At 43.5% G+C, this 25,100-nt stretch overlaps 1 protein-coding gene across 2 annotated transcripts; it reads right to left on the bottom strand.

Annotated features, from left to right (window-relative positions):
* Window positions 1–4,557: 4,557 nt before the first annotated feature.
* Window positions 4,558–24,843, bottom strand: CWC15 (CWC15 spliceosome associated protein homolog). Of its 2 annotated transcripts, none has more exons than XM_070943992.1 (7): window positions 24,701–24,843; window positions 20,894–21,070; window positions 19,154–19,266; window positions 18,070–18,158; window positions 14,906–15,016; window positions 8,059–8,177; window positions 4,558–5,005 (listed from the first exon to the last, which is right to left on the bottom strand). In XM_070943992.1, exons 2-7 carry the CDS (start codon window positions 21,022–21,024, stop codon window positions 4,876–4,878), a joined length of 693 nt encoding a protein of 230 aa, XP_070800093.1. In that variant the 5' UTR covers window positions 21,025–21,070; window positions 24,701–24,843; the 3' UTR covers window positions 4,558–4,875. The 2 variants fall into 2 exon arrangements, with proteins under 2 accessions (XP_070800093.1, XP_070800094.1); XM_070943993.1 differs by having other exon boundaries at window positions 24,718–24,843.
* Window positions 24,844–25,100: the final 257 nt, after the last annotated feature.

Genomic DNA, 25,100 nt, shown 5'->3' with positions numbered 1-25,100 from the left:
AAGCCAAAGATGACGAATGAGACTTCGTCAAGGTGAGGAAGGGCTGGGAAAAAGAAAGAAAAAAAAGTGTTGACTTCCGAGTCCCTCTGTTGCAATAAAATAAAGCATTAACATCAAACCACCTTTTTATTGTTTTTCTATAGTAATATAAACTAGCCATTTCTATAAACATGTATCAATCTAATCGGTAAAATCCGAAAATCGTACTTTCATTTTTTTTCCCACCTCAAACCCAAAGTTCAGAAGCGGTTTCCACGCGGCAACAAAGATACTTATATACATTTTTCTTTCATCAAAACAGGGCTTTGAATGTTATTCTTGAGCACTGGAGATTTTTTAATTGGAGTTTCATAGCCTGCCACATCTGTTTCTTCTGTTTAACAAAATATGTGAGAAACTCTCAAGGGGAAGCCCTCTTCTGCAGTTTTGAAGGAATGTCCGTTTCACTCTCTTTGTGATAACAGAAGTCTGAGATGGAAGCTGTCTCTGGGATTTACTATCCAGAGCCAAATGGCCATGAGAAAGTGGAGGCCTCCATTCCCAACAGAGACGGAGGAGCATTTTTTTAGTAACTGTTTTGCAAAAATACTTTTTTTCTGGAATTTCCCAAAGAGGGAGATCCATGATAAATGGAGGCACTGCACTCCCAAGACAGGTTCATTTTTCTCATGGTTTAAAAAGCCATGTCCAATCTTGGCAATTTTAAGACTTGTGGATTTCAACTCCCAGAATTCATGGCTGGCTGGGGAATTCTGAGAGTTGAGGTCTACAAGACTTAAAGGTGCCAAGGTTGGACACTCCTGCTTTAAAACAAACTTCTTAACCTTCTTTCTCTTAAATGTGATCACAAAACCCCTCTTTTTTCCTCCGCATTTATGCATGCAGCTTTTCCTTGGGAAAAACTCATCATAGTGCAGTAAATTTTAGTACAATGGTCTCAATTCCTTGAACTTTGTCCCCTTGCATAAGGTTAAAAGGTAAAGGTAAAGGTTCCCTTGCACATATGTGCTAGTCGTTCCTGACTCTAGGGGGCGGTGCTCATCTCTGTTTCAAAGCCAAAGAGCCAGCGCTGTCCGAAGACGTCTCCGTGGTCATGTGGCCGGCATGACTAAACTCCAAAGGCGCACGGAACCCTGTTAACTTCCCACCAAAGGTGGTCCCTATTTTTCTACTTGCATTTTTTACCTGCTTTTGAACTGCTAGGCTGGCAGAAGCTGGGACAAGTAACGGGAGCTCACCCCGTTACGCGGCACTACGGATTCGAACCGCTGAACTGCTAACCTTTCAATCGACAAGCTCAGCATCTTAGCTACTGAGCCACCATTTCCCTTTTGCATGAGGTTAGGGGCATCCCAACTCCCAATAGATTGCAGTAAAATAAAACAGATTGCGTCATCAGGATATGGATCATGAAAGCTAAAGACGCCTTTGATTTAACGTTGATTCCTGGTGTTATCATAAAAATGCCAGTGTTAGCTTTTTTGGATAGTTTCCAGGATTCCCAAACTGGTCACAGCTCTGTGAAGTCCTGGTGATCTTCTACCTTTGATAAACCATATTAGCCAATAATATAAGTTACCCTTGATTTATGACCACAATTGAGCCCAAAATTTATGTTGCTAAGGGAGACATTTGTGAAGGGAGTTTTGCCTCATTTTGCAACCTTTCTTGCCACGGTTTTTTAAGTGAATCGCTTTAGTTGTTAAATTAGTCACATGGTCATTAAATGAACCTGGCTTCCCCATTGACCTGGCTGATCAAAACGTCGCAAAAGGGGGATTGCATGACCCCGGGACACTGCAACTGTCATAAATGTGAAACGTCAGTTGTCAAATAGTCTGAATTTGGATCACATGACCATGGGGATGCTGCAACCGTCATAAGTGTGAAAAATGGTCATAAGTCGCTTTTTTTTCAGTGATGTTGTAACTTTGGTCGTTAAATGAACTGTTGTAAGTCAAGGACTACTTGTATATGATTTGTCTGATGCTTTGTAACCTGCTAGGTTTCTATTTAGGGCTGGTTTAATGTTTGCAATTATTTTAACAGCAGTGCTGGTTTATGGAGGAACTTGCAGGCAAGTAGGTGAGAGGTGAGACATAAATCAAAGTTAAGAATTTTCAACTGAAAAATAAAACATTAGGGAGCCTGGTGATCATTAAGGACAATGAGTAAGAGTCCCACTGGGTTCCGTCTGGGTGCCTCACATGAATGTAAGTTACCATACAGAATAAGTAAATTGATATTTGATATTTGCACTTTTATATTTGGAGTAACTATGGTTATTATAGCACCAGTTAGTTTTTAAATAGAAGAGAATATACAAAGCTGAGGGTTGAACTTTGGAGTCCTTTTGGTACTCTGGTTATTTGCTTGCAGACATGATGAACATGGAGTTAATCGGGTAAGGAAACACCTGCAAGCAAGCTACCAAGTTCAGAAGGCACCCAGGATTCCATAGTTAGTTTTTTAGTTGCCTCTCCATTTTTAGAGGAATTGTACATGGAGACAAATATAATCCGTGAAAACAACCTGAAATAACATCTTGATGAAATCCTTGTTTGGGTGTGGGGAGGAAACGGTATCAGCCCTTTGAGATAGACGAGACCTGAACCAGCCGTGGTGACGCAGTGGTCAGAGTGCAGTATTGCAGGGAAACTCTGTCTGCAGTCTGGAGTTCGATCCTGACCAGCTCAAGGTGGACTCGGACTTCCATCCTTCCGAAGTTGGTAAAATGAGGAACCAGACTGTAAATCACTTAGGGAAAGCTGTATAAAGCACTACGAAGTGGTATATAAGTGCTAGTGCTAACACCAAAGTCATGAGTGCTAAAACTACTTTTATTGTAGGATTAATACAGAGAGTGTCTTCCCCATTCCCTACCTTCATCCTGAAGGGAACTAGGGAGGACCAAATCAGGTTGTGCTTTGTCACATTCCATTCCTGCTTTGGGTTCAGATTTTTCCTATCGGATTATCTTGGCTTCTTCCTCCTCTTCCTCGAGGCTAGATTCACAGCCCATTACATCAGGGCAGGGAAGAAATGTACATCTGAATCTTTCTGCATCTAGCTAGCAAAACTATTCCGAACGGGACTAAAAGGCAGGCCCATCACCAAGGCTTTAACATAACATTAACCCAAGAGGTTCCCCGTTTCTGTTCAGAAACGTGGGTGAAAACTCTCTTGCCTGCCCTTCTCCCACGCAAGGGCATATCAGGAAAAGGCCCCGTCGCTGTGGTAGAGTAGATAGGAAACCTGCCAAGGTAAGCTAAGTGTTCAGCTAAGTGTAAAGCTGTATTAAGAGACTCTTGCAAGTCTGAAAGTACAAGGCTCCCACCAGGGCCGGATTTAGATGAAAAGAGGCCCTAGGCTATTCCACTTATGAGGCCCTTTCACCTATAGTGAAAGTGTAATTTTAATTTTGCTAACAATTTGAATGTAGGCCCCTCTTGATCTTGAGGCCCTAGGCTGAAGCCTAGTTAGCCTATAGGAAAATCCGGCCCTGGCTCCCACCTTCTTCTTTACAACTGAAGAAACTAGGGAGGGTCTCTTCTGAGGTTCTAGCTTCACCATTATTGCTGTGGCCTGTTGGCCACCAGCCCCTCCACCAGCTGAATCAGAGGGGGCGGCGCCATGGGAGTCAGGGCCAGCATCAAGGCAACCTGAGAGCTCCGAGGGGAAAGAGGGAATGGAGCTGTCAGAGATAGAGAGCCTGGACCATCCATCAGTCCTCGGATGGAGAGTCAACAGCCTCCATGTCTGGAGGTGGCTGATGAGAAAGAGGAGGAACAGCTGGGTCCAGTGCCTTTTGTGCAGATGCGCAGAAGGCACAGGAGAGGAGAGCAGTGGAAATCTATGGGCTGATCCTTGGGAAGGAAGAGCCACCGCTGCTAGCGAAGCTCAATCTTAGCTCTGGGGATAAAAGGCAGGGGGTGGAGATGAATATGTGTGGCAGACAACTATTCATCTCCCTGCTGGACAGACTTGTTAGCCTGCTGTAAGAGAGAGAGAGACTTTTTGCCGGGGCTGCTGGCACTCCTAATAAAGGGAACATTTGTTTAACTACAAAGGGTTTGTCATGTTTGGAAGCCGGGTCAGAATAACTATTCAATTGCAGAACATGCTGTCTCTTAACTGACTGTTCCCTAGGCAGCCACTCTTTGCCCTCTCTCTCTCAATGTCTTTCCTATGTACCATTACAGCTGCTGGATCCTTACCTCGCAGAATAGGGTATGATCCACCTGACATTGTCGTTTCCCTTTTTTTTTCAACCCCTATCCTCCCCACCCCATCTTCCTTATGGTGGGGTTTTGGTGAAGTAGGGCCAAATTCTTAAACTTCTAAGCAACGAAGTTGCTGGTGCTTAGGAGCAACAGTCAACCTGCTTGTCCATGAAGCTGACAGCCAGAATACAAGGATGCTTTATGTCACAGAAGACAGAAGGATCTCTGCTGAGTCTAAAAACATATCCAAGCTTTTCCCATCTTGAGTAAGGGAAGAGTACATAGTTTGCAGGAGAGGGAAGCTAATGTAGGTTTAACAAAGAAAATAATCTCATGAGTGAGTGGAGGGTTTATTGGAAGTCGTTTTCAAAACATTTACAAAATGATTTTCCAGTGAACATAAATTCATAGCAATAAGGAAACCAACATCTTCAAGAAAGGGGAAGGGGCAGGCGGCAGGGGGTAATTTTACAACAATAAAACATGCAAAAATATGCCAGACGAGGAATTAAGTTAAAAAGATACCTATGATCATGGGGAATACCTGCCCACTGTTGACAGATTTCCATCCGAGCCAGCATGTTTCTGATGGAAGGCAAATGACTTGTGCCACACAACCTATCGGCAACACAACCTATTCCAAAATGAGATCCTACTTGATGTATTTTTCCATAAACTTTTTGTGAAATTCAGACCGCAGCGTGTCGTTGACAAATCGTTTGTCTTTTTTCATCTCGTCTACACCTTTAGCGCAATTCTTGAAGACAACATCATCATCCCACCTAAAAGAGGAAAGGAACACATCAGAAGTTCTTCCAGAGACTTTGGTCCATACTAAACTGTTCAAGTATATTTCCCCTTCTGGAAGTTTTGAGTACAGAACCAAGAACCACCTATGTTAACATGTGTAGGCTGAACTGAATGACAGAAACAGCGATAATTTGCAAATAAACAGAACAGAACAGAACAACAGAGCTGGAAAGGACATTGAAGGACTTCTAGTCCAACCCCCTGCTTAGGCAGGAAACCCTACACCACTTCAGACAAATAGTTATCCAACATCTTCTTAAAAATTTCCAGTGTTGGAGCATTCACAACTTCTGGAGGCAAGTTGTTCCACTGGTTAATTGTTCTAACTGTCAGGAAATTTCTCCTTAGTTCTAAGTTGCTTCTCTCCTTCATTAGTTTCCACCCATTGCTTCTTGTCCTGCCCTCAGGTGCTTTGGAGAATAGCTTGACTCTCTCTTCTTTGTGGCAACCCCTGAGATATTGGAACAATGCTATCATGTCTCCCCTAGTCCTTCTTTTCATTAAACTAGACATATCTAGTTCCTGCAACCGTTCTTCGTATGTTTTAGCCTCCAGTCCCCTAATCATCTTTGTTGCTCTTCTCTGCACTCTTTCTAGAGTTTCCACATCTTTTTTTACATTGTGGCGACCAAAACTGAATGCAGTATTCCAAGTGTGGCCTTACCAAGGCATTATAAAATGGTATTAACACTTCATGTGATCTTGATTTTATCCCTCTGTTTATGCAGCCTAGAACTGTGTTGGCTTTTTTGGCAGCTGCTGCACACTCCTGGCTCATATTTAAATGGTTGCCCACTAGGACTCCAAGTTCCCTCTCACAGTTACTACTACCCTGTTTCCCCCAAAATAAGACATCCCCTGATAATAAGCCCAATCAGTCTTTTGAGCGCATGAGCCTCCCCCCAAAAATAAGCCCTCCCCAAAAATATTTAAATACATGCACAGCTGGTCCCTGCCATTTCCTCTGGTTAGATTTAGGGAGACGGAGCTGGAAATCAGGTAAGACGGCAAGAGGAGCCCCGTCTTGCTCCACGCACCCCAAGATAATAAGACCTCCCCAAAAATAAGGCCAAGAGCTTATTTCAGGGTTCAAAAAATATAAGACAGGGTCTTATTTTCGGGGAAATACGGATTTGAAGTACTACTGTACCTGTGCATTTTGTTTTTCTTGGCTAAATGTAGAACTTTACTTTTTTCACCATTGAATTTCATTTTGTTAGATAACACCCAATGTTCAAGTTCAATGAGTGGGACTATGGCCAGATTAAAGACCAACCATCCTCAGAAACTTCATCTTGGTTAAGAAACTCTTGAGAAGGAGAAGCAGGAACAGCATATTACAGAAAACAACTGAAACTCCTACGAAATCTGAGTCATGTGTTAAAATAGGCTATCCTGAATGTAATAAAAGAACTTATGGGTGCTCCATCAATGCAGGTTTTTAAGAAGAAACAGGACAACCATTTGTCTGAAATTGAGCAGGAGGTTGGATTAGAAGACCTCCAAGGTCCCATCCAACTCCGTTACTCTATTACTCTGAATGCGGGTAACAGTTAAGAGCTATTTGGACAGGTAAAACAAAGGCCCAGTATTATAATTTTCCCCGGATAGCCCTGATTTTATTTATATTACGGATCTTCCTAAACGGAAGTTTATGAATGCATACTTGAGTTGATTACAGAAACCATACAGGCTGTCCTTGAGTTATGGCCATGACGGAACCTGTCCATTTTGCTCATAAGTCGTGATGGCCAGTAAAACAGGTCAGTCATATGACGCACCCGATTTTTATTATCATTTTTGCAGTGGTCGTTAAGCAAGTGCAGCAGTTACAATGTGAATATGGAGTTTGTTAAGCAAACCTAAAATGGATTAAAGTCATAGTAAAATGTGATTAAATGATGCTGCAAACGACTGTTTGCCAAGCATCCAACATACAGCCACGTGACTGCAGTCCCACTCCCACCAATAGTTGTCACTTCTAATCCAGGTTGTAATTAACCCACAGCTAGGTCCATCACAACTGATCTTAAATTGAGGATTTAGCATTATACAAATAAGTAAAAAAACTTAGCTATATCTGGCAACATCTAAACAGTAGTCAGAAACAGATTCAGACAAATAGAATCTAAGGATCTGTTGTGCAAGACACAAATTTGCCTGTGTGTAGGGAAGACGTAAGATTTAAAAATGCGAACATTGCTTTGTTTCCCAATGGAAAACAATGAAATATAAATTAATTATCTGGGAATGGAGGAATTTTAAAATGTGCCCTGACCCCTTTTCTTATGTACATTTTAGTGAATTTTTTTCCCTCTAGTTCTAGATTTCTATCTCTGAATCTGAGCCTGGGAAAATTCTGTCAATCCTAAAGATTTGGTAGAATCCAAGAGCTTGGATTAAATCAATTACAGAGGAAACATTGTTATCCCATGGGGGCTGAAAATGAAACCCTAAAGTAACAATATTAAGACTGTAGAACTAAGTAGGGCTTTTAAAACAATAATAGAAAAAGAAACAATAACACTTTGGCCGATTAAGCTCATAGTTATGTGCAGAACTCACTGAGGAATGGTAGGTGCCAGAGAGTTCTGGCATGTTCTATTTCAACCCCTCCATGACAGTCCAGTCTATTCTGGAATAGACAGTCCAGAAGTGTCTATTCCATGCTGGTTCAGCACTTTCTGCTAAGTAAAATGTTCAATTTTGTACATCCTGGTGTACAGCCTCTCTTGTAAACAAGCTCTTGTTTATTTGCCTATACTCTGAGCATAGGGAAAGTACAGGGAAATAAATAAGTAACAGAAGAGTGAATTTGTAGTACAGGAAGACAATTGGGTATTTATATGTGTAACAGAGATCAAGGACTTGAAGGCCTTAAATGCCTCTTCTCTGCTTTACGATTTTCTCTTCAAACAATTCAATTAAAATCCAATTTAACTGTTTTGGAATTATGACTCTTATTCACAATCCAGTGGGCAAAAAAGCTGAGAATCAATTTAATGCACCATTAACATCTCCATACCTTCGCTTCACTTTAAAATTTGTTTGAGGTTGTACTGGTCCTGTAAGGTTCAGCAAAGGGTTACCGCTTAGGATATTTTCCATCCGTATCCTCTCCTCTTCAGCTTTTTGTTCTTGTTCCTGCCAAGAAAAGGAAAGGTGGGCTCCATGCTTTTATAAAAATGGACTGTTTCCTTTTCAGATCCCTGCAGAAGCAGCTAAAGAGTCAGCCGCAAGTCCTTTTGCAGTGCATTCCAAGTTTCTTTTTTTAAAATGTTTGTAGTGCCAGGTTTCCATTTCTGAAATAAGCATATACCAAATACAGGATGGAAGCCAGAGACTGTTCTGAGGTTTTGGCTTTTCGTATCCAGGGCAGTCCTAGAGGAGATCAACCCTTCAAACAGCCGAATTGCTGACCTTTCTGATCGACAAGCTCGGTGTCTTAGCCACTGAGCTACCTAGTTTGGCTCCCAGGTAAGTGTAGGGAGGCCTCTTAGGCCCAAAACAGGGCGCAGGGGGTGGGCCGGGCCCTCCATGGCCCATTTTCACTGCCAGGAGACTGGAGGAAGGCCTACTAGGCCCAAAATGGGGCGCAGGGGAGGCGGTGTGTCATTCCCCCCCACCCCGCAGCCCATTTTTGCTTCCAGGGGGGCACAGGAGGCTGAGTGCTGCCTGTCACACCCCCTGGCCACACCCACCATGGCCACGCCCACCCAGCTGGTCATTAAGGCAGAGAAAACCGGTTATTAAATTATTTGAATCCCACCACTTGTATTAAGACTATATGAAAATCCAAACTACAGGTAGTTCGCGACTTGCAACCTTAATGTACCCTGCCCATTACGGTCGTAAGTCATCAGAGTTATAAAGCAGACCACCATGTGACCGGATCTGTTTTACAACCTTTTTTTGCAGCAGTTGTTAAGCAGTCGCCATGATCATTTTGTTTGCTAGGCGCCATTTTGTTGTGCGTGCGTCAAAACCAGACATAAATGCCGTCATGTGTGAATGAGGGTACGTGTCACAATTTCAGAACCAGGTCGTAAGTACCTGGGGAAGGGGGTCCGTTGTGACTTTGTGCAATCGGTAAGCCATCGGTCGTAAGTCGGGGACTATCTGTAGAACATGCCTGGATAGCTTTTATTAAAAGCAACCCGCGGAGGGAAGCCCATGAAGAGATAACATCTTTTTTCCTAATCGTCAACTGGATTCATATTGCTGTATCTTAAAACCGTCATTCCCAGTCTTGCTTTCCAGGAGGACAAAGAATGGTTCTTGGCTGACTTCTACTTAGCAGCCTTTTTAAGTATTTGAAGTTTTGCTGTCCTATCCTCAGCCTTATTTTTTCTCAAGGCTCAATATTGCTAACTCATTTAATCTCTGTTCACAGGCCTCGGTTTCTAATCTCCTGATTATCCTTCTTGTCCTTCTCAGAACCTATTCCGAGCGTGTCAGAATCCTTCCTCAAATGTTAAAGAGTCCCTTGAGGTGAGATCTGCCCAGTGCAGGGTGGAATGGAATTCTGATTTTTCAAGAAGTAATTTACACGATTATCAAACTGTAATGCTATTGATAAATCCTAAATATGCATATCGTAATGGTAAGGTTATTTAAAACCACCCAAGAACGTCGCTCGTAGCAAACCAGACCCAAGGATGCTCATTTTCAGCACACATACAATAAAAATGGCCAGGGGGAATCATGGCAGGGAATTTGAAACGTCGGTTCCTGAGTGACAGCTTCAACTTTTAACCTTGGGCTTGGCTTGGAAACAAAAATGGTTCCAGTGCTTATCCCTGGGATGAAATTGGAGAGCGAATACCAACTGATTTAGTTTGGGCCAGGTGGTAAAAGATAATACCACTTGCATCCTCCACAAATAGCGTGTAATCTGGAGATTGGAGGCCGATCAAGCAAGCATAAATATTAAGATAAAAAGCCAATCGCACTAATTAAAAAAAACAAAGCAAATGTAACAGTTAAATTCAGGATGTGGGAAATCCAGACTTTTCACTCAAGTTTTTCTCAGGGCACTACAAGATTTGTGAAAAGAGACATGTAAAAATCCTTTGCATGGTAAAAAGAAAACCTGGTAACAACTTAAACAGACCTGTATGTATTCTTCAGTTAAGTAACTAAAATATTCAAAGTCATTAAAATTTTTAATCTTATTCGTATGCTACACTTCATCTAAATGGAACTACCGTGTTTCCCCAAAAATAAGACCCTGTCTTATATTTTTTAGAACCTTGAAATAAGCGCTTGGCCTTATTGCCATACGCTCAAAAGCCCGATTGGGCTTATTATCAGGGGATGTCTTATTTTGGAGGAAACAGGGTATTCTATTTGATCCATTCTGTAAATATTGTCTTATTAACAACAACTACAAGTTGAAGCCAACCCAACTAATGTCGTTTACCTTAAGTTTGATCCTTTACTGGTATTCAATATAATTTTGTCTTGCGTTGCTTTCTGGATAAAAGGTAAACTCAATGTCTTGCATGCTCATAATTTTAATTTTAATAACATACATAAGCTCCATGTATTCCTCGCCGTCATTTCCCAGACAGGGGTATTAGTTACCTCAGATATAGAGCATACTCATAAACAGAATTCAGGACAAGCATAACATTCCAGAAATGCTGAAGCTCAGCAGGAGATCACATGGCTTTGATATGGGAACATAACGGGGTTAAACCAGCCACGGAAAGAATTCCAGGCTGCAAAACTGTGCAGGGCAGGCGGAGCGGGGAAACGATTGCCCGACGGCTTAGAGAGTAGCTGCCAATCAGAGCAAAGATGACTGTACTTGGTAAACCAGCTATCCAGTGCAGGATAAACAGTTTGATAAGTTCAAAGGAGAAGCCAAAGAAGCATAGCATGTTTCCCCAAAAATAAGATCCTGTCATATATATATATACATACATACATATATATATATTGCCACCAAAAAAGGAACCAGGTCTTATTTTCGGGTGGGGGGGAGATGTCATCCGCTGACTAACCTCACTTGCGTGCGTCACCCTAGCCTCCTTTTCGCTGTCAGAGGCCAACAGGAACTTCTTCTGTGGCCGGCAAGGCTTTCCTGAAGGCTTCTGCAGCCGATAACAAGTGCTCCAGATTGATCCCGAGCTTTGTTATCAGCTACAGAGGCCTTCAGGAAAGTCTTGCCAGCTGTAGAAGAAATGGGCCGGCGAGGCAGGTGTCGGGCAGAGGTGGGTTTCAGCAGGTTTTGACCAGTTCTGGAGAACTGGTAGTGGAAATTTTGAGTAGTTCGGAGAACCGGTAAATACCACCTCTGACTGCCACCCCCATCTATTCTCTGCCTCCCAAGTCCCAGCTGATCGGGAGGAAATGGGGATTTTGCAGTAACCTTCCCCTGGATTGGGGAGGGAATGGAGATTTTACAGTATCCTTCCCCTGCCATTCCCACCAAGCCATTCCCCACCATCCAGTCAGAGATGAAGAAGCTTCTTAGAAGAGAAGCGAAACATCTTCAAAAGAAAAAACAAGGAAGTCCAGTTGCCTCCTAGTGTTCTACTAGAACCGTGATGGTTCTAGTAGTGGCACACACACCTTCGTGCGTGCGGCAGTGCAGGAAACTGGAAGAGCTGGTCTTCCGTTATCCTGGGGGATCATGCGCGCCGGCCAGCCTGATTGTCGCATGTCCATGTGCACCAGAAACCCAGAAAGCTAGCTGGCCGACGAGCATGTGTGTGCTGGAAACCGGAAATTCATTTTCAGGCGCACGCATGTAACCCTGGGTAGCTCCTCTTCCGGGTTGCGGTGCAGACTAGCGTGCGTGTACTCCTTTTTGGCACTCAGTGATGGCGAAAAGGTTCGCCATCACTGCACTAGAAGGAACATTCCCAACAGTTTTATGGAAAAAAAATGGCTTTTTCTTCGTGATGTTCTGGAAAAGATTTCAGGTTGGGGTCCAGACCGCATCCAGAAAAGACCACCACAAAACAAGACAATTGGTGCATTCTGGAAGAAAAAAGTTGAACTTCCCTGGGAATATCCAACTGAACTGTTCCTGTACTAAGGAATTTTGCACATCCCTCATTCGAGCTGCAGACCAGCCTTCCCCACCGTGGTGCCCTCAGATTCCTACTCCCACCATTCTTTGGCCAATCTGGCTGAGCAAGATAAACTGCAATTCAGTTCATCTGGACGGTGCCTGACGGGAAACTTTACATCGAACAGCTTCTAGCAGCCTCTAGTGGTACTAAAGGACTGTTTCTAGAAATAATAGTTGTATCGGGGAGTGGAAAAATGTTCCAAATTCAAAATCATTCTGAATTGAAAGTTTTGCACATTCCTAGCTTATATGCAATGACTGGTTTGCTCTGATATAATGGACAAGACTGGATTGTTGGTATCTCTGGATTACCAAGAAATGAATTAAATCTGTTTACTTACATCAGAGGCCCAACAATTCTCCATATGGGGCTGCTCCTTTGTGAACTGCCAGCTCTCTATTCTTGTTAACAAACTGCTTTTATTAGTGAAATAGACCTTACTCTCTCCTAGCACGTTTCACAACTATAAAATACTAGCCGGACGCCCGTGCTTCGCTACGAAACTATGTGATCGGGCGTGATAAATCGACCCTTAAAGCCTGAAATGTAATGTAGAATGTGTAACTCCGTAGCATCAGAGTATGTTAATATAAGGCAACTGGCAGTCAGAACAGAGGGGGAGGGGGAGTAGAATGTCCCAGCCCGCAGGCTGGATGAGTCACGTGCTAGCCACACCCATGCCCGGTTTAGCGAAGGGGTAGCATCAGAGCGTGTTAATATAAGGCAACTGGCAGTTGGAACAGAGTTCCTTTCAGGTGGGGAGGGGGAGTAGAACGTCTAACTCCTTAGCATCACAGCGTGTGAATATAATACTCTATATGAAATACTAATGATCTGATGGTCATTTCGAAAAATCCTTTCTTAGCGAGCACCTAGAAGCCAAGAGGAACATACATGTCAAATTTCAAGTTTGTAGGCTTTACCGTTCTGGAGATTTTGTGATGAGTGAGTGGTATTTGGCTTTTATATATATATAGATGGACAGATGCTTTGGCTAGATTTTACGTCAATAAGTATCTTTTTTTCCAGCAGCCTCTCATAAGTGAAACTGAAAATAATGCAGTTCTAAAACACTGGGCAATGAGGTGCTACTTACTTTACCATCGCTTGGAAAAACGATTTACAACTGTTAGGTGAAAAGGGTTTTTGAGAGGAAAATAAGAATAGAAGATAGCTGGTGTTCATTGTATCCAAACTCCATACCTTTTCCATCTCATAGAACCTAAATCATTCTCTTTTAACAACCCCATAATCCCTTGCGGGGTGGAGTCTGGGCAACTGAATAGAGATGAGTGTTTACTGGCCAGATGCCCTTCCTGTCGCCAATGCTGAGCTTTTTTTTCAGCAGATATATTCCGTGTGTGCCCAGAGAGAGAAATATCTGCCTCTACCTAGGATCAAACCCACAGCCTCCTGATTCTGAGGCGAGAGCTCCACCTCTAGGCCACCACTACACTCAATCTCATAGAATCTAAATGTGCCCATCTAATCAAATGTACACCATCAAAGCTGACACAGCCAGAGCATAGAAAAATCAAGGAAGTAGGGCAAGATCGGAAGATGTGGAGAGACCTGGCCCATAGAAACATCAAGAGCTGGGCACGACTGGATAACATTATCATCAATCAAATGCAATTTCAGCAGCAGAGTTATGAAAGAATTTCTCCCCAAATAAAAAAAAGAATCATTTTCAATAAATACAGATAGTCCTCAACTTACAACAGTTCACAAAGGGACTGTTCGAAGTTACAACGGTGCTGAAAAAAAGTGACTTGTGACCATTTTTCACACTTATGACCATTGCCGCGCCCCCTAGGTCACGTGATTTACATTCGGATGCTGAAGGGGTTGATATTTTCGTGACGGTTGCCGTCTACCAGGGCTCCCAAATCGCCTTTTGCAACCTTCAGACAAACCAAATCAGTGGGGAAGCCAGATTCACTTAACAACCATGCTACTAATTTAACAATTACAGGGATTCGCTCTACAAATGTGGCAAGAAGAGTTGTAAAATGGGGCAAAACTTAACAGATTTTTCACTTGGCAACATTAATTTTGGGCTCAACTGTGGTTGTAAGTTGAGGGCTACCTCTAATGGTAGCCCTAGAACAGGGGTGTCAATTTCATTGAGGGCCGTATCAGGGTTTTGTTTGACCTTGGGGGCCAGGGTAGGTGGGCCAGCTTGACGTCACTCGTGTGGGGGCACCTGTGGTGGCCAAGTACTAAGGCAGGACTTCCCACAGACCCACCCCACCCCCACTCTCATTATAATCTTCCTTCCTTCCTTTCCCTCCTTTTCTTCTTTTTCCTTCCCTCTCCATTTTCCTTTCTTCTTCCTTCCCCGCTTTCCTTCTTTTTTCCTTCCTTGCTCTCTTCCCATCTTATCTTCCCATCTTTTTGTCTTTCCTCTTTCCCTTTCTCCTTTCTTGCATGCTCAAATACAAAAGGGCAAACATTTTTTTTTGTTTTTAGTTTGTTTTGCTAGCCCTCTGCCGGCAAAAACAGAGCTCGGGGGAGCCGCGAGTAGCCCCTCCACGGCCCCTTTTTGGCCGCGACAGCTTCCTGCAGCCCTCTGCCAGTGAAAACGGAGCCAGTTTTTGCTGGCAGAGTCCCCACAGGCTAGTCCTTTGCTGTTTTCAGGGCGGTCCTGCGGGTCAGATCTAACCATCCCAAGGGCCCGGATTCGGCCTGCTGGCTTCGAGTTTGACACTTCTGCCCTAGAAGGTATCCATCAGCTACCTATCTTCATTTTGTCATTTCATCAGCAAACTTAAATCATGCGTTTACCTTCCGGGCTTGCTCTTCAGCTCGTTCCTTTTTTATCTTCTCTAGCTCAGCTAACAGTGCAGCTGTATCGTCGTCACTCTCTTCATCATAATCTTCCTCCTCTTCCTCCTCCTACAAATGGAGCAAAACCAGAAGACTGTTCATTTTATACCCAAGAGGAGTGTGCAATGTTTCAGATTCCATTCCAGAAAGGAACTCTGGATGGCACAAAGACCCAAACACAGCCCTTCCCTACCACTGACCGAATTAAGCCTACTGCTTCCCAAGATGCAGCTGCTTTAAAAACAGACAGGCGCTTCCCTTGTGCTCTGACGCCTCTTTTCCAATTTATTTCTGAAATGCACACTAGTACCCTCCTGCTAGTGTAATTTTTTTTAATTCCAGTTCCCTGGGTCATATCATAAAACAGGTATATATAATGCACTTATCAAGCAACTAACTGGCAATTTCCAGTTTTCCAATCAAGATTGTACCAAGCGAGCATACGTTACAGTTTTAAATTTTTACCACAGAAATCATCACTCACCAAAGATTTCTTTCTGTTTCTGATTCCTCCTAATTGAACATGAAAATTTTCAAATGAAACGTATTTTGGGAGTGGGGGGGGATCATGTATGCAACGGGCCTGGTGACTCAGCAGACTGATAGCATTGTGATTAACACCAGCTGTCTGCAATTACTGTAAGTTCGAATTTCACCAGGCTCAAGGTCGACTCAGCCTTCCATCCTTTCTAAGGTAGGTAAAATGAGGACCCAGTTTGTGGGGGCAATAAGCTGACTTTGTATAAATATACAAAAGGATGAAGGCTATTGCTTAACGCATTGTAAGCCGCCCTGAGTCTCCGGAGAAGGGCGGCATATAAATCAATTTTTTTAAAAAAACAAAAAAACCTTGAGACCATTTTTAAGCTACCGTATTTTCAATTCAGCTCTGTATCCATCTTCTTAGGTTCAATCACAACATATATTATTTAATATAGGCCTGGGTCTCTAATAATTATTATTATTAGATAGATTTAATTGAAACAAAAATACATAAAAAAGTAAAGGTTCCCCTTGCATATATGTGCTAATTGTTCTCGACTCTAGGGGGCGGTGCTCATCTCCGTTTCAAAGCCGAAGAGCCAGCGCTGTCTGAAGACATCTCCATGGTCATGTGGCCGGCAAAGGCGCACGGAACGCTGTTACCTTCCCACCAAAGGTGGTCCCTATTTTTTCTACTTTCATTTTTAACGTGCTTTCGAACTGCTAGGTTGGCAGAAGCTGTGACAAGTAACGGGAGCTCACCCTATTACACGGCACTAGGGATTCGAACCGCTGAACTGCCGACCTTTCGATCGACAAGCTCAGCATGTTAGCCACTGAGTCATTGCTCAGTGAAGCCACATAGAAGCCAGTATATTGCAATATATTCACTTCAACCAATTTTAATGGTTCTGCATTAAAAATGCAGGAGAAAAACATTTTAGAAAATAAAAACGATGGGAATCAAACTCCAGTGCTTTGTCATGTGTGTGAAAAAAAACCCGGAAGTTGAGATCCTAGAGTTATGGGATATTATAAGGAGTGGCAGGAATTTTGCTGTCCAATAAATGGATGTTTAGTGACTGGCCACACCCTCTGGTGCAGCAGTTTTGGGAAAGCATGTTTAACCTTGAAAGCGGCTGGGTGACCTTGGGCTACTCCCTCTCTCTCAACCCACCTCAAAGGTTATTGTGTGGAAAATAGGAGGAGGAAGGATATTTAGATATGTTCACCTCACCACCTTGACTTGTTTATAAAAATAACAAAGGCGGGATATAAATAAAATAAGTATTCTCAAAATTTCAAAAGTGCTTATCAGTTAAAAAAAAAAGATTTGGCAACTAAATGGATGTTTACGATTCCCAAAGTTTAAGAAGGAAGATGTCAGATCCACCATCGTGCCTCATGCCATTATGCTTGTGGAGATAGGAGATGGCATGCTTGGGATTTTTCCGCTTGCGCTGTTCGCTTGGAAATTTGGGAGGGGGCCTGTCTTCGGAGATGGGACGGACTTCTTTGCAGCCGGTTTTCGCCAGCTTCCAAGGCCATTGTGCCCCAAGTGTGAACTGTTGTCTGCCTAGCACTGTGATGGTGAACTTATGACACGCGTGCCACAGGTGGCATGTAGAACCCTCTTTGCGGGCATGCGAGCCATCACCCCAGCTCAGCTCCATTGCGCATGCGCGCGTGCCTCCCGCCGGCCAGCTGAGTTTCGCGTTTCTGCCGCACATGTGGGGGTGGGAGGGGCGCAGAGTGTGTGTGTGTGGCGCCCCCCTGCAGCCCATTTTTGGTCCCAGGAGGCTGCATGGAGGCCTGCTAGGCCCAAAACAGGGCTCAGGGGGAGTCGCGCCGCATGTGCGGTGCACACGGGGGGGGGGGATTGCACGCGCATTGCATTATGGGTGCCGGCACATGTGCGCACATGTTTTTGGCACATAACGACAAAAAGGTTAGCCATCACTGGCCTAGCACCTCAGCGTTCTCAAAATAACTTCTCGGCATCGCATTGGCTGCCGGTGGACTGGTAAGACAGGTTGCGACTGGGCAATCAACGGAATTGTTTTACGCTTTGGTGCAGGACCTTCAGATTCCGCCTGACTTTACTGCATCCAGTTTCTCTCAGTAAAAATTCTTTTGATTCAACTCAATGGATTCAAGAGTCGTGTTTTCCTGAGGGGGCCGCCTGGCCCCACCGACAGAAAAGCTCTATGGTTTGCAATAACTGTAAAGATTCCCATTCTAACCATTCCAAAATTCTAACATCCGGAAGCTCGTATGTCAGTCTTCTACATTAATCCAGTTTGAGGAAAGAGCACTCCATTTTGTAAACTACAGCGGCAATGGTTATGGCCATTTATTTTGATTTCACAGAAAAACCTGGGCCTCACAGTCAATTCTAAAAACTCGAAGTCCACTGAATCCACCCCTTCCTTCCTCACAATTGAGTGGCAGCAGAGCGGATGCCATGTACGCAGCAGACTCAATCTTGAGTCAAAAAATTAATCAGGACAGAAGTGATGACCTTAATCCTTATCTGACCTGGACTGCACTAACAGTCACAGCAGAGGAGCTATGAGTGGATCAAGGCAGGCCACGGAGAAGAGAATCGCCGAGTGCCCAAACGGTCTGAAATAACATACGTCAGTCAAAGGGTCATCTGCATCCAGGTTAGCGGCAGGGATTTGATCGAGGCGAGGTTTCTTTGAGACCGAAGAGGAAGTTGTGTGTTCTGGGAAAGAAACATAGCCACAAAAAAAAAAAAGACTTATAACCAAACAGCAATGAAAGAAAAGTGAATACCACAGAAAATGAAGCTGACAGGTTAAAAGAAAATGTTACTAGGTCACACCGATGTTTCAGTATATCCAAATTCTAATAAGAGTTGTATTACTGCTTCTCTCACTGGAAAAAGAAGAGGCAGAGGAAGGTGCCACGTCTATTCCAGTTCTCAGTGATTTTTGCTTGTAAGACTGTAAACAGTCTTTAGAGTAAAGGAAAGAAGTTAATGACCGTATTTTTCAGAGTATAAAACACACCTTTTTCCCCACTAAAAGTGGTGAAAATTCAGGTGCGTCTTATAGACTGAATACGGGCGTTTTTGGCCTCTCAAATCCTCCGTGTATCACGTTTTCGCCCTCCCTAGCCCCCAGAAGCACTCTGCAGTGCTCCACACAGCTCATTTTTGCCAAAAATGGGCCTGTTTTTGGGCTCCCAAGCTCTCTGTGCATCACGTTTTCGTTCTCCCCAGCCCCCAGAAGCACTCTGCAGGCCAAAAACGGGCACAGTTTTTGATGAAAACGGGCCTTGCAGAGCACTGCAGAGTGCTTCTGGGGGCCTGAGAGGGTGAAAATGTGATGCCTAGAGGTCTTGGGAGCCCAAAAATGGGGCCATTTTTGACGAAAATGGGCTGTGCAGTGTTTCTCGGGGCCTGGGAGGGCGAAAATCCGACACACGGAGGCCAAAAACTATTTTTTTCTTGTTTTCCTCCTGTAAATTTCGGTGCATCTTATAGTCCGAAAAATACGGTATATAACATTTTTTATCTATAGTGACAAGTTGTTGAGCTGGCCTTATATTAAGTCATTACACCCCATGGAATATTTTCAAATTTTACTTGAGTGAACCCCTTTTGAGCTTCTTGGGCCTGCATTTGATCCACGGCTATCGCCTCAGAGGCTGACCAACCACGCAAAACAATCTCTTTGCTATGATGGCGGCACAAACCTCGCGCTGGCCTGTCTCGGTTCTTCTCTCTCACAGCAACTCTCTCCCTCTCCTCCAGCTCTCTCCGGAAATCACGGTTACGCACCTCTTCAGGGGCATCCTGAGTGGTTTGCCTGAAAGAAGCAGCACATTAAAAGAAGGAGAGTCAAGAAAAGGAAGCTGATGCAGCACAGAAGACGAGAAAAATGAAGTAAGAATTGGGGAAGTGCAAAGCAACGTGATCTGCTATTAGGAAAGTTTCCATCAGCCATTTTCTATTTTGGAACATAAAAACTTCTGAAAGTCTGTAGAGATTCTCAGTCATCCAAGTCATGGTTGTCCCAAAGGTGCTTTTTCAGGAGGCAACTGGACTTTCTTGTTTTTTCTTTTGAAGACGTTTCGCTTCTCATCCAAGAAGCTTCTTCAACTCTGACTGGATGGTAGGGAATGAAAGGATTTATATCCCTTGCAGACAGCTGGCCATCTGCATCCTTTTAGAGCAGCGGTCACCAACTGGTAGTCCACGGACCACTAGTGGTCCACAAGAAAATTTTAGTGGCCCGCAGAAAAATTATTTGCATTTTTTATACTGCACTAAATCAGGAGTCCTCAAACTATGGCCCCTGGGCCGGATACGTGCAATGAACGTTTGTGTTGCTGCAGAGAGTCTCCACCTTCGGGATCTTCTTGTGTGGGTCGGAGGGGGGCAGAAATTCTGACTTGGGGTCTGTTTCAGCCTCCCGGGGTAAGACTTTGGGCGAAGGCTGGAGGGAAGCATCACTGGTGGCGAAGAGTCGGAGGACCTTGTTCCAGTGGGACTGCATCATGGCCTGGAACTGGCTGACCATCTCAGCCCGCTGAGCCTCCAGGTGCCAGTACCTGGCCTTGCACTCCTGCAGGTCTTTTCTCTGCTTGGAAAGCCTATGCTCGTAGTCTTCAGTGAGGTGCTTCTGCTGAGCCTCCTTGAACTGAGCCAGCTGTTTTGCCAATTCTTTCTCGTGGTGGCTGTTTAGCTCCAACAACTGTTTCCCGTTGGGGCCCTAAGGAGCCTGGGCAGGCAGGAGAGAAGTGGCTGGGAGTGGAGAGGCGAGTAGAGGCTGGCAAGGTGCCCCTCGACGTCAGTGACATCAAGTTGGCCATGCCCACCCAGTCACATGACCACCTAGCCACGCCCACCCAGCCGGTCATTAAGCAGATCATATTAGTTGTCCACGGGATTTAAAATTACGAATTTAGTGATCCCTGAGGTCCAAAAGGTTGATGACCCCTGTTTTAGAGGGTCGTTGAAGCACTTGGAGGTTTATCTGTGACCTCAGGGTCACCTGAGTGGTGTTCCTGGTTCCTGTAGTCTGCAATTTTTCCTCTGGAAATCCATTCCTACTCCCACACTATCCAAAGGGTCTTCATCCCAAATTGGTAAAAGTCTGTAGAGATTCTCAGTCATCCAGGTCACGGTTGTCCCAAAGGTGCTTTTTCAGGAGGCAACTGAATGGTGTGGGATGGTGTGTGACCTACCTGAGATGATAAATTCATAAATCTCCAGATGCATCATGTCTTCCCTTAAACAGAATACTTTCATTGGTCAAGTGTGGTTAAGATACACAAGGAATTGGTCTCCGGTACAAATGGTAACTATACTGCACTGACAATACACTAGATGCCAGAAACAAAACAAACGGCAGGCCTTCCTTTTTCAGACAAAATAAAGCCCGCTACCAAAATCAATTCCCGCCATCACCACCACAAAAACTTGGCCTTTACCTATATTTGATTTTCGTATGAGAAGGAAGATCCCTGCTAGAATACTGCTTGGAGAGCTGACTTAGGTCCCCTTCTCCTTTCCCTCGTCCGCCTCTTGCAGGTTCAAAGGTTGGTCGAGCAGCGGTAGTCATCTTACAAGCATGGAATTAAACTCACACCATGGATGTCGGTTAAAACCTACAATAGTAAAACAAAAACAAAGCTTGGTCAATACATCTTATTCTAGGAAATGGTCCCCGTTACAGTTGCAGCCCCAATGTTATGTATCTTCATTTCTTAGCAAGCTATACTGGATTCAAGAGGTTTGGTGGTAATGAAGCCAACACAGAATGGCAGTTTTAAGCAGAGGTGTATCTTTATTCTACTGATGCATCTCAAAAACCCTAATGATACACCGTACCTACATTTTAAAATGTAGCAAAAGAATATATAGTATTCTTTCTAATTTCCAAGGATTAAAATGGAAAAATGTGGGCAGATACAGAGCCAAAAAGTATTTTTAATATGAAATACGATTCTATTCTTTGGAAGTCTTGGAGGTTTCCTAAAAATCACTGTAAAGGATGACAAACAAGAACACTTATTTTTATTCTTACATCAAAGCTTCTATCAGAATTGTAAATGTATTGGGTTCATTCAGTTTTTGCTCTTCCTGTATCATGTCTCTGATAGCTTTCAGGTTATTACCTTCTCTCACGAGCCATTAATGATAGTTACTAAATAAAATTAAGGAAAACCTTGTCTACATTATCTTGGATGCACAGAGGGTAGGTGAGATTTAAATGCCATTTATTTACTTATTTAGTGTATGGCACATGTTAGCCAGGGATCACAGAGGTGGTTGACTGTCTCTGTGAAAGGAATTTTTTTGGGCAGTGTTATCTTCACCCGCGGGACACCTGAATGCCGATAGGCAATCTGGGAGGCTCCTTTCTTGTCCCTACGCGGTTTACTCGCTCACAGGAATTGAGCCGCTGAGCTGCCAACCTCAGCGGTGCACAGGCCCAGCGTCTTACCACGTGAGCCACCGTGACCCCCTTTAAATGCAATAAAATTATGTTAAAAACTACCTTTCAGAATTCAATGGCTACGAAGTAAAATCTGCATATAAATCACATAGTAACCTTCCTTTGCTTTTTGCATCTGTGCAAACAGTGCATGCTTAAAACACAATATGGACAACTATAGTCTACTGGTGGTGCAGCAGACTAAAGCACTGTTATTAACATCAGCTGCCTGCAATTACTGCAAGCTCAAATCTCACCAGGCTCAAGGTTGACTCAGCCTTGCATCCTTTCTAAGGTAGGTAAAATGAGGACCCAGATTGTGGGGGCAATAAGCTGACTTTGTATAAATATACAAAAGTATGAAGGCTATTGCTTAACGCATTGTAAGCCGCCCTGAGTCTCCAGAGAAGGGTGGCATATAAATCAAATAAACTTTTTTTTTTAAAAAACTATTTGCTATCAGAGGCTTTTATTCTGTTCCGTAGTTAGAGCTGCTAGACATACAGTGTGCTAGTGAAACAATTTCCTTTGAAGAAAAGCATGTTTTAGCAGCCAACCGGCAATGAGGCATCATTATGCTTGTCTTTAGGTGAGATGGGCGGCAAACAAATTTAATAAACTATCACTAGTTTATTTTTTAAAATATAGAATAAGCATGTTCACGTATCTGTTGTAAAGAAAATGTATTATGTTTAGGATTTCTTGATGCTCTTCAATCCTAAAGAGACTCCATATACTTATGCAATATCAGATGACTTCCTTCAATACTTACCTATCATTCATTTAGGCATTTCCCTACTCATCTTATTACCAAGGCAGCAAATAACTGAATCGACAAGTTTCTATTATCAAGTTATAGATCTGTTGTTGGAAGGCTACCAAACACAATATAATTCATCTCTGCTTCTATACTAATAAAACATGACATTGATTGTAACATTCATATGGTAATTAAGTTAAGACTACAATTAGCTCCTTGTACCAAATACATGCATCATAAACAGACCACTTTAATTTCAAAGAATTGAATCAATCTTAGTTAAAGATAAAGGTTTCCCTGCCCACTTGTGTCGGGCACTAGGGTAGGGTGCTCATCTCCATTTCTTGGCTGAGGAAGCAACCGTTGTCTGAAGACATTTTTTGTGGTCACATGGCCACCATGCCTATACGCCAAAGGCGCCCAGAACCTGTAACCTTCCCACCAAAGTGGTACCTATTTATCTACTTGCATTTGCAAGCTTTCCAACTGCTAGGTGGGCAGAAGCCCTGTTGTGTGGCTCTCGGGTCTCGAAGCCGAACTGTCAGCTTCAGCTAACAAGCTCGGCATCTTTAACTGCTAAGCCATCGTGTCCCGTTCTGGATAGATTTGTATTGTGATTGCAATAGTTGCAATTATTACAATCACAACACAAATCTATCCAGCAACTATTTTTAAACACCCCAATCTGATGCATCATTTGAACTGGGGTGGAAACATAATCACAAAACAGCCTCCAAGTTCCTGATTCTAATCCAGCGGTCCCCAACTTTTCCCCAAGAGATGGGACTTCAACTCCCAGGATTCTCATTCAGTTAAAAGGAATTGTGGGGGTTGAAGTCCACACACCTGGAAGTGCCCCAGGAGGAGGAGGAAAACATTGCTCTAATCTCACCTGTATGGATACCACTGTAAGTGAAAAGCTTCAGATCCACATGATTAGACTAACTCCTTTAATCCCCTCTGAATTCAGTCTCACAAAAGATCATTTTGATGGACTCTTGAAAACTTAGACAGATTCATGTTTCCCCCCACCCCCAAATGCCATTACTCTGCTTAACAACTAAGTCCCAGAACACTGTCAAGTAATTTACTAAGACTATTATTCTTCTCTTCCTTACTAGTATCTATCTCTTCCCACTTATTACTATAACCATGTTGCTTGTAGCTTTCAATTTCTATTGTTTTTATTTGTACAATTTGATAGCTTATTAGTAACCTTAACTATCACTAAGTGTTGTATCTTTTTATTCTTGATGAATGTATTTTATTCTCCTTATGTACACTGAGAGCATATACACCTAAGACAACTTCCTTGTGTGTCCACTCACACTTGGCCAATAACTCAACTCAACTCAACAACTCAACTCAACAACTCAACTCGTCTCGTCTCGTCTCGTCTCATCATCTCATCTCATCTCATCTCATCTCATCTCATCTCATCTCATCTCATCTCATCATCTCATCTCATCTCATCTCATCTCATCTCATCTCATCTGTAGGATACCACTGTAAGGGAAAAGCTTCAGATCCACATGATTAGACTAACTCCTTTAATCCCCTCTGAATTAATCCAGTCTCCAAAAAGATCACTTTGATGGACTCTTGAAAACTTAAAAGACAGATTCATGTAGTTTCCTAGGCAGGAGAACATTGATAGTCTGCCAATGTCACCTTTAAATCCCCAGTCTATCCTCCAGCCCTGGGATTTCCTGGTGGTCTCCCATCCCAGCATTAGCCAGCCTCAATTTTTTTTCAAGCTCAACTGGAGATTGACCCCCCCACCCCCAGACACGTCCTGTAAAACACATCAATATTGTTATTCTGGATTGTACGTTGAGACTGAGAAAGAGCTTCCTCCCTTGCTCAAAGCCCTTCTCCTTTTGCAAGAAGGGGATTTGTGGGGGGGGGAGGATAGGGCTGCTGGTCTACCTTACAGGGCTGTCGTGTCAATAGATTCTGCCTACCTAGGACTGCTTGAAAGCTCCGTAACACGTTTTAAAAAAATCCCCATCACAACATTTGTATTATAATTAAATCTACCTGCTGTAATGACTGACTTAAATGGAGCAGGTTCCGGCTTCTGAAGCACATACGAAGATCCAACCATGTAGCTCAATCCAAGGCTCGCAGTTACCGCCGCACGGCTAGGCCCGCCCCGCCATTATTCCTCCCGCAGGCCAGCATCCACCGCACACGAAACCATAGAGAAACAACTCTAGGTAGAGTTTCTATAATAAAGAACGAGGCTAGAGTGGCTCAAACGCTTAAGCTTCCGGTAAAATGTGATCAGGATTGGTCGGTTGGCTTCCCCGGGGGGCGGGGGAGGAAGGGGGCGGGATAAAACTGCGACGCTCTTAGCCGGATCTTTCTCGACCGCATTGCAAAGAGAAAAGGTACCGTAGTTCAGTTTTAGACCGGAAGTGAGAGCAAAGAGTTAAAG

Source organism: Pituophis catenifer, unplaced genomic scaffold (assembly GCF_029215685.1).
Source record: "Pituophis catenifer annectens isolate HBS135680 unplaced genomic scaffold, rPitCat1.0.hap2 SCAF_4, whole genome shotgun sequence".
Classification (NCBI taxonomy): Eukaryota; Metazoa; Chordata; class Lepidosauria; order Squamata; family Colubridae; genus Pituophis; species Pituophis catenifer.
This window is presented reverse-complemented; position numbering and strand designations above follow the sequence as displayed.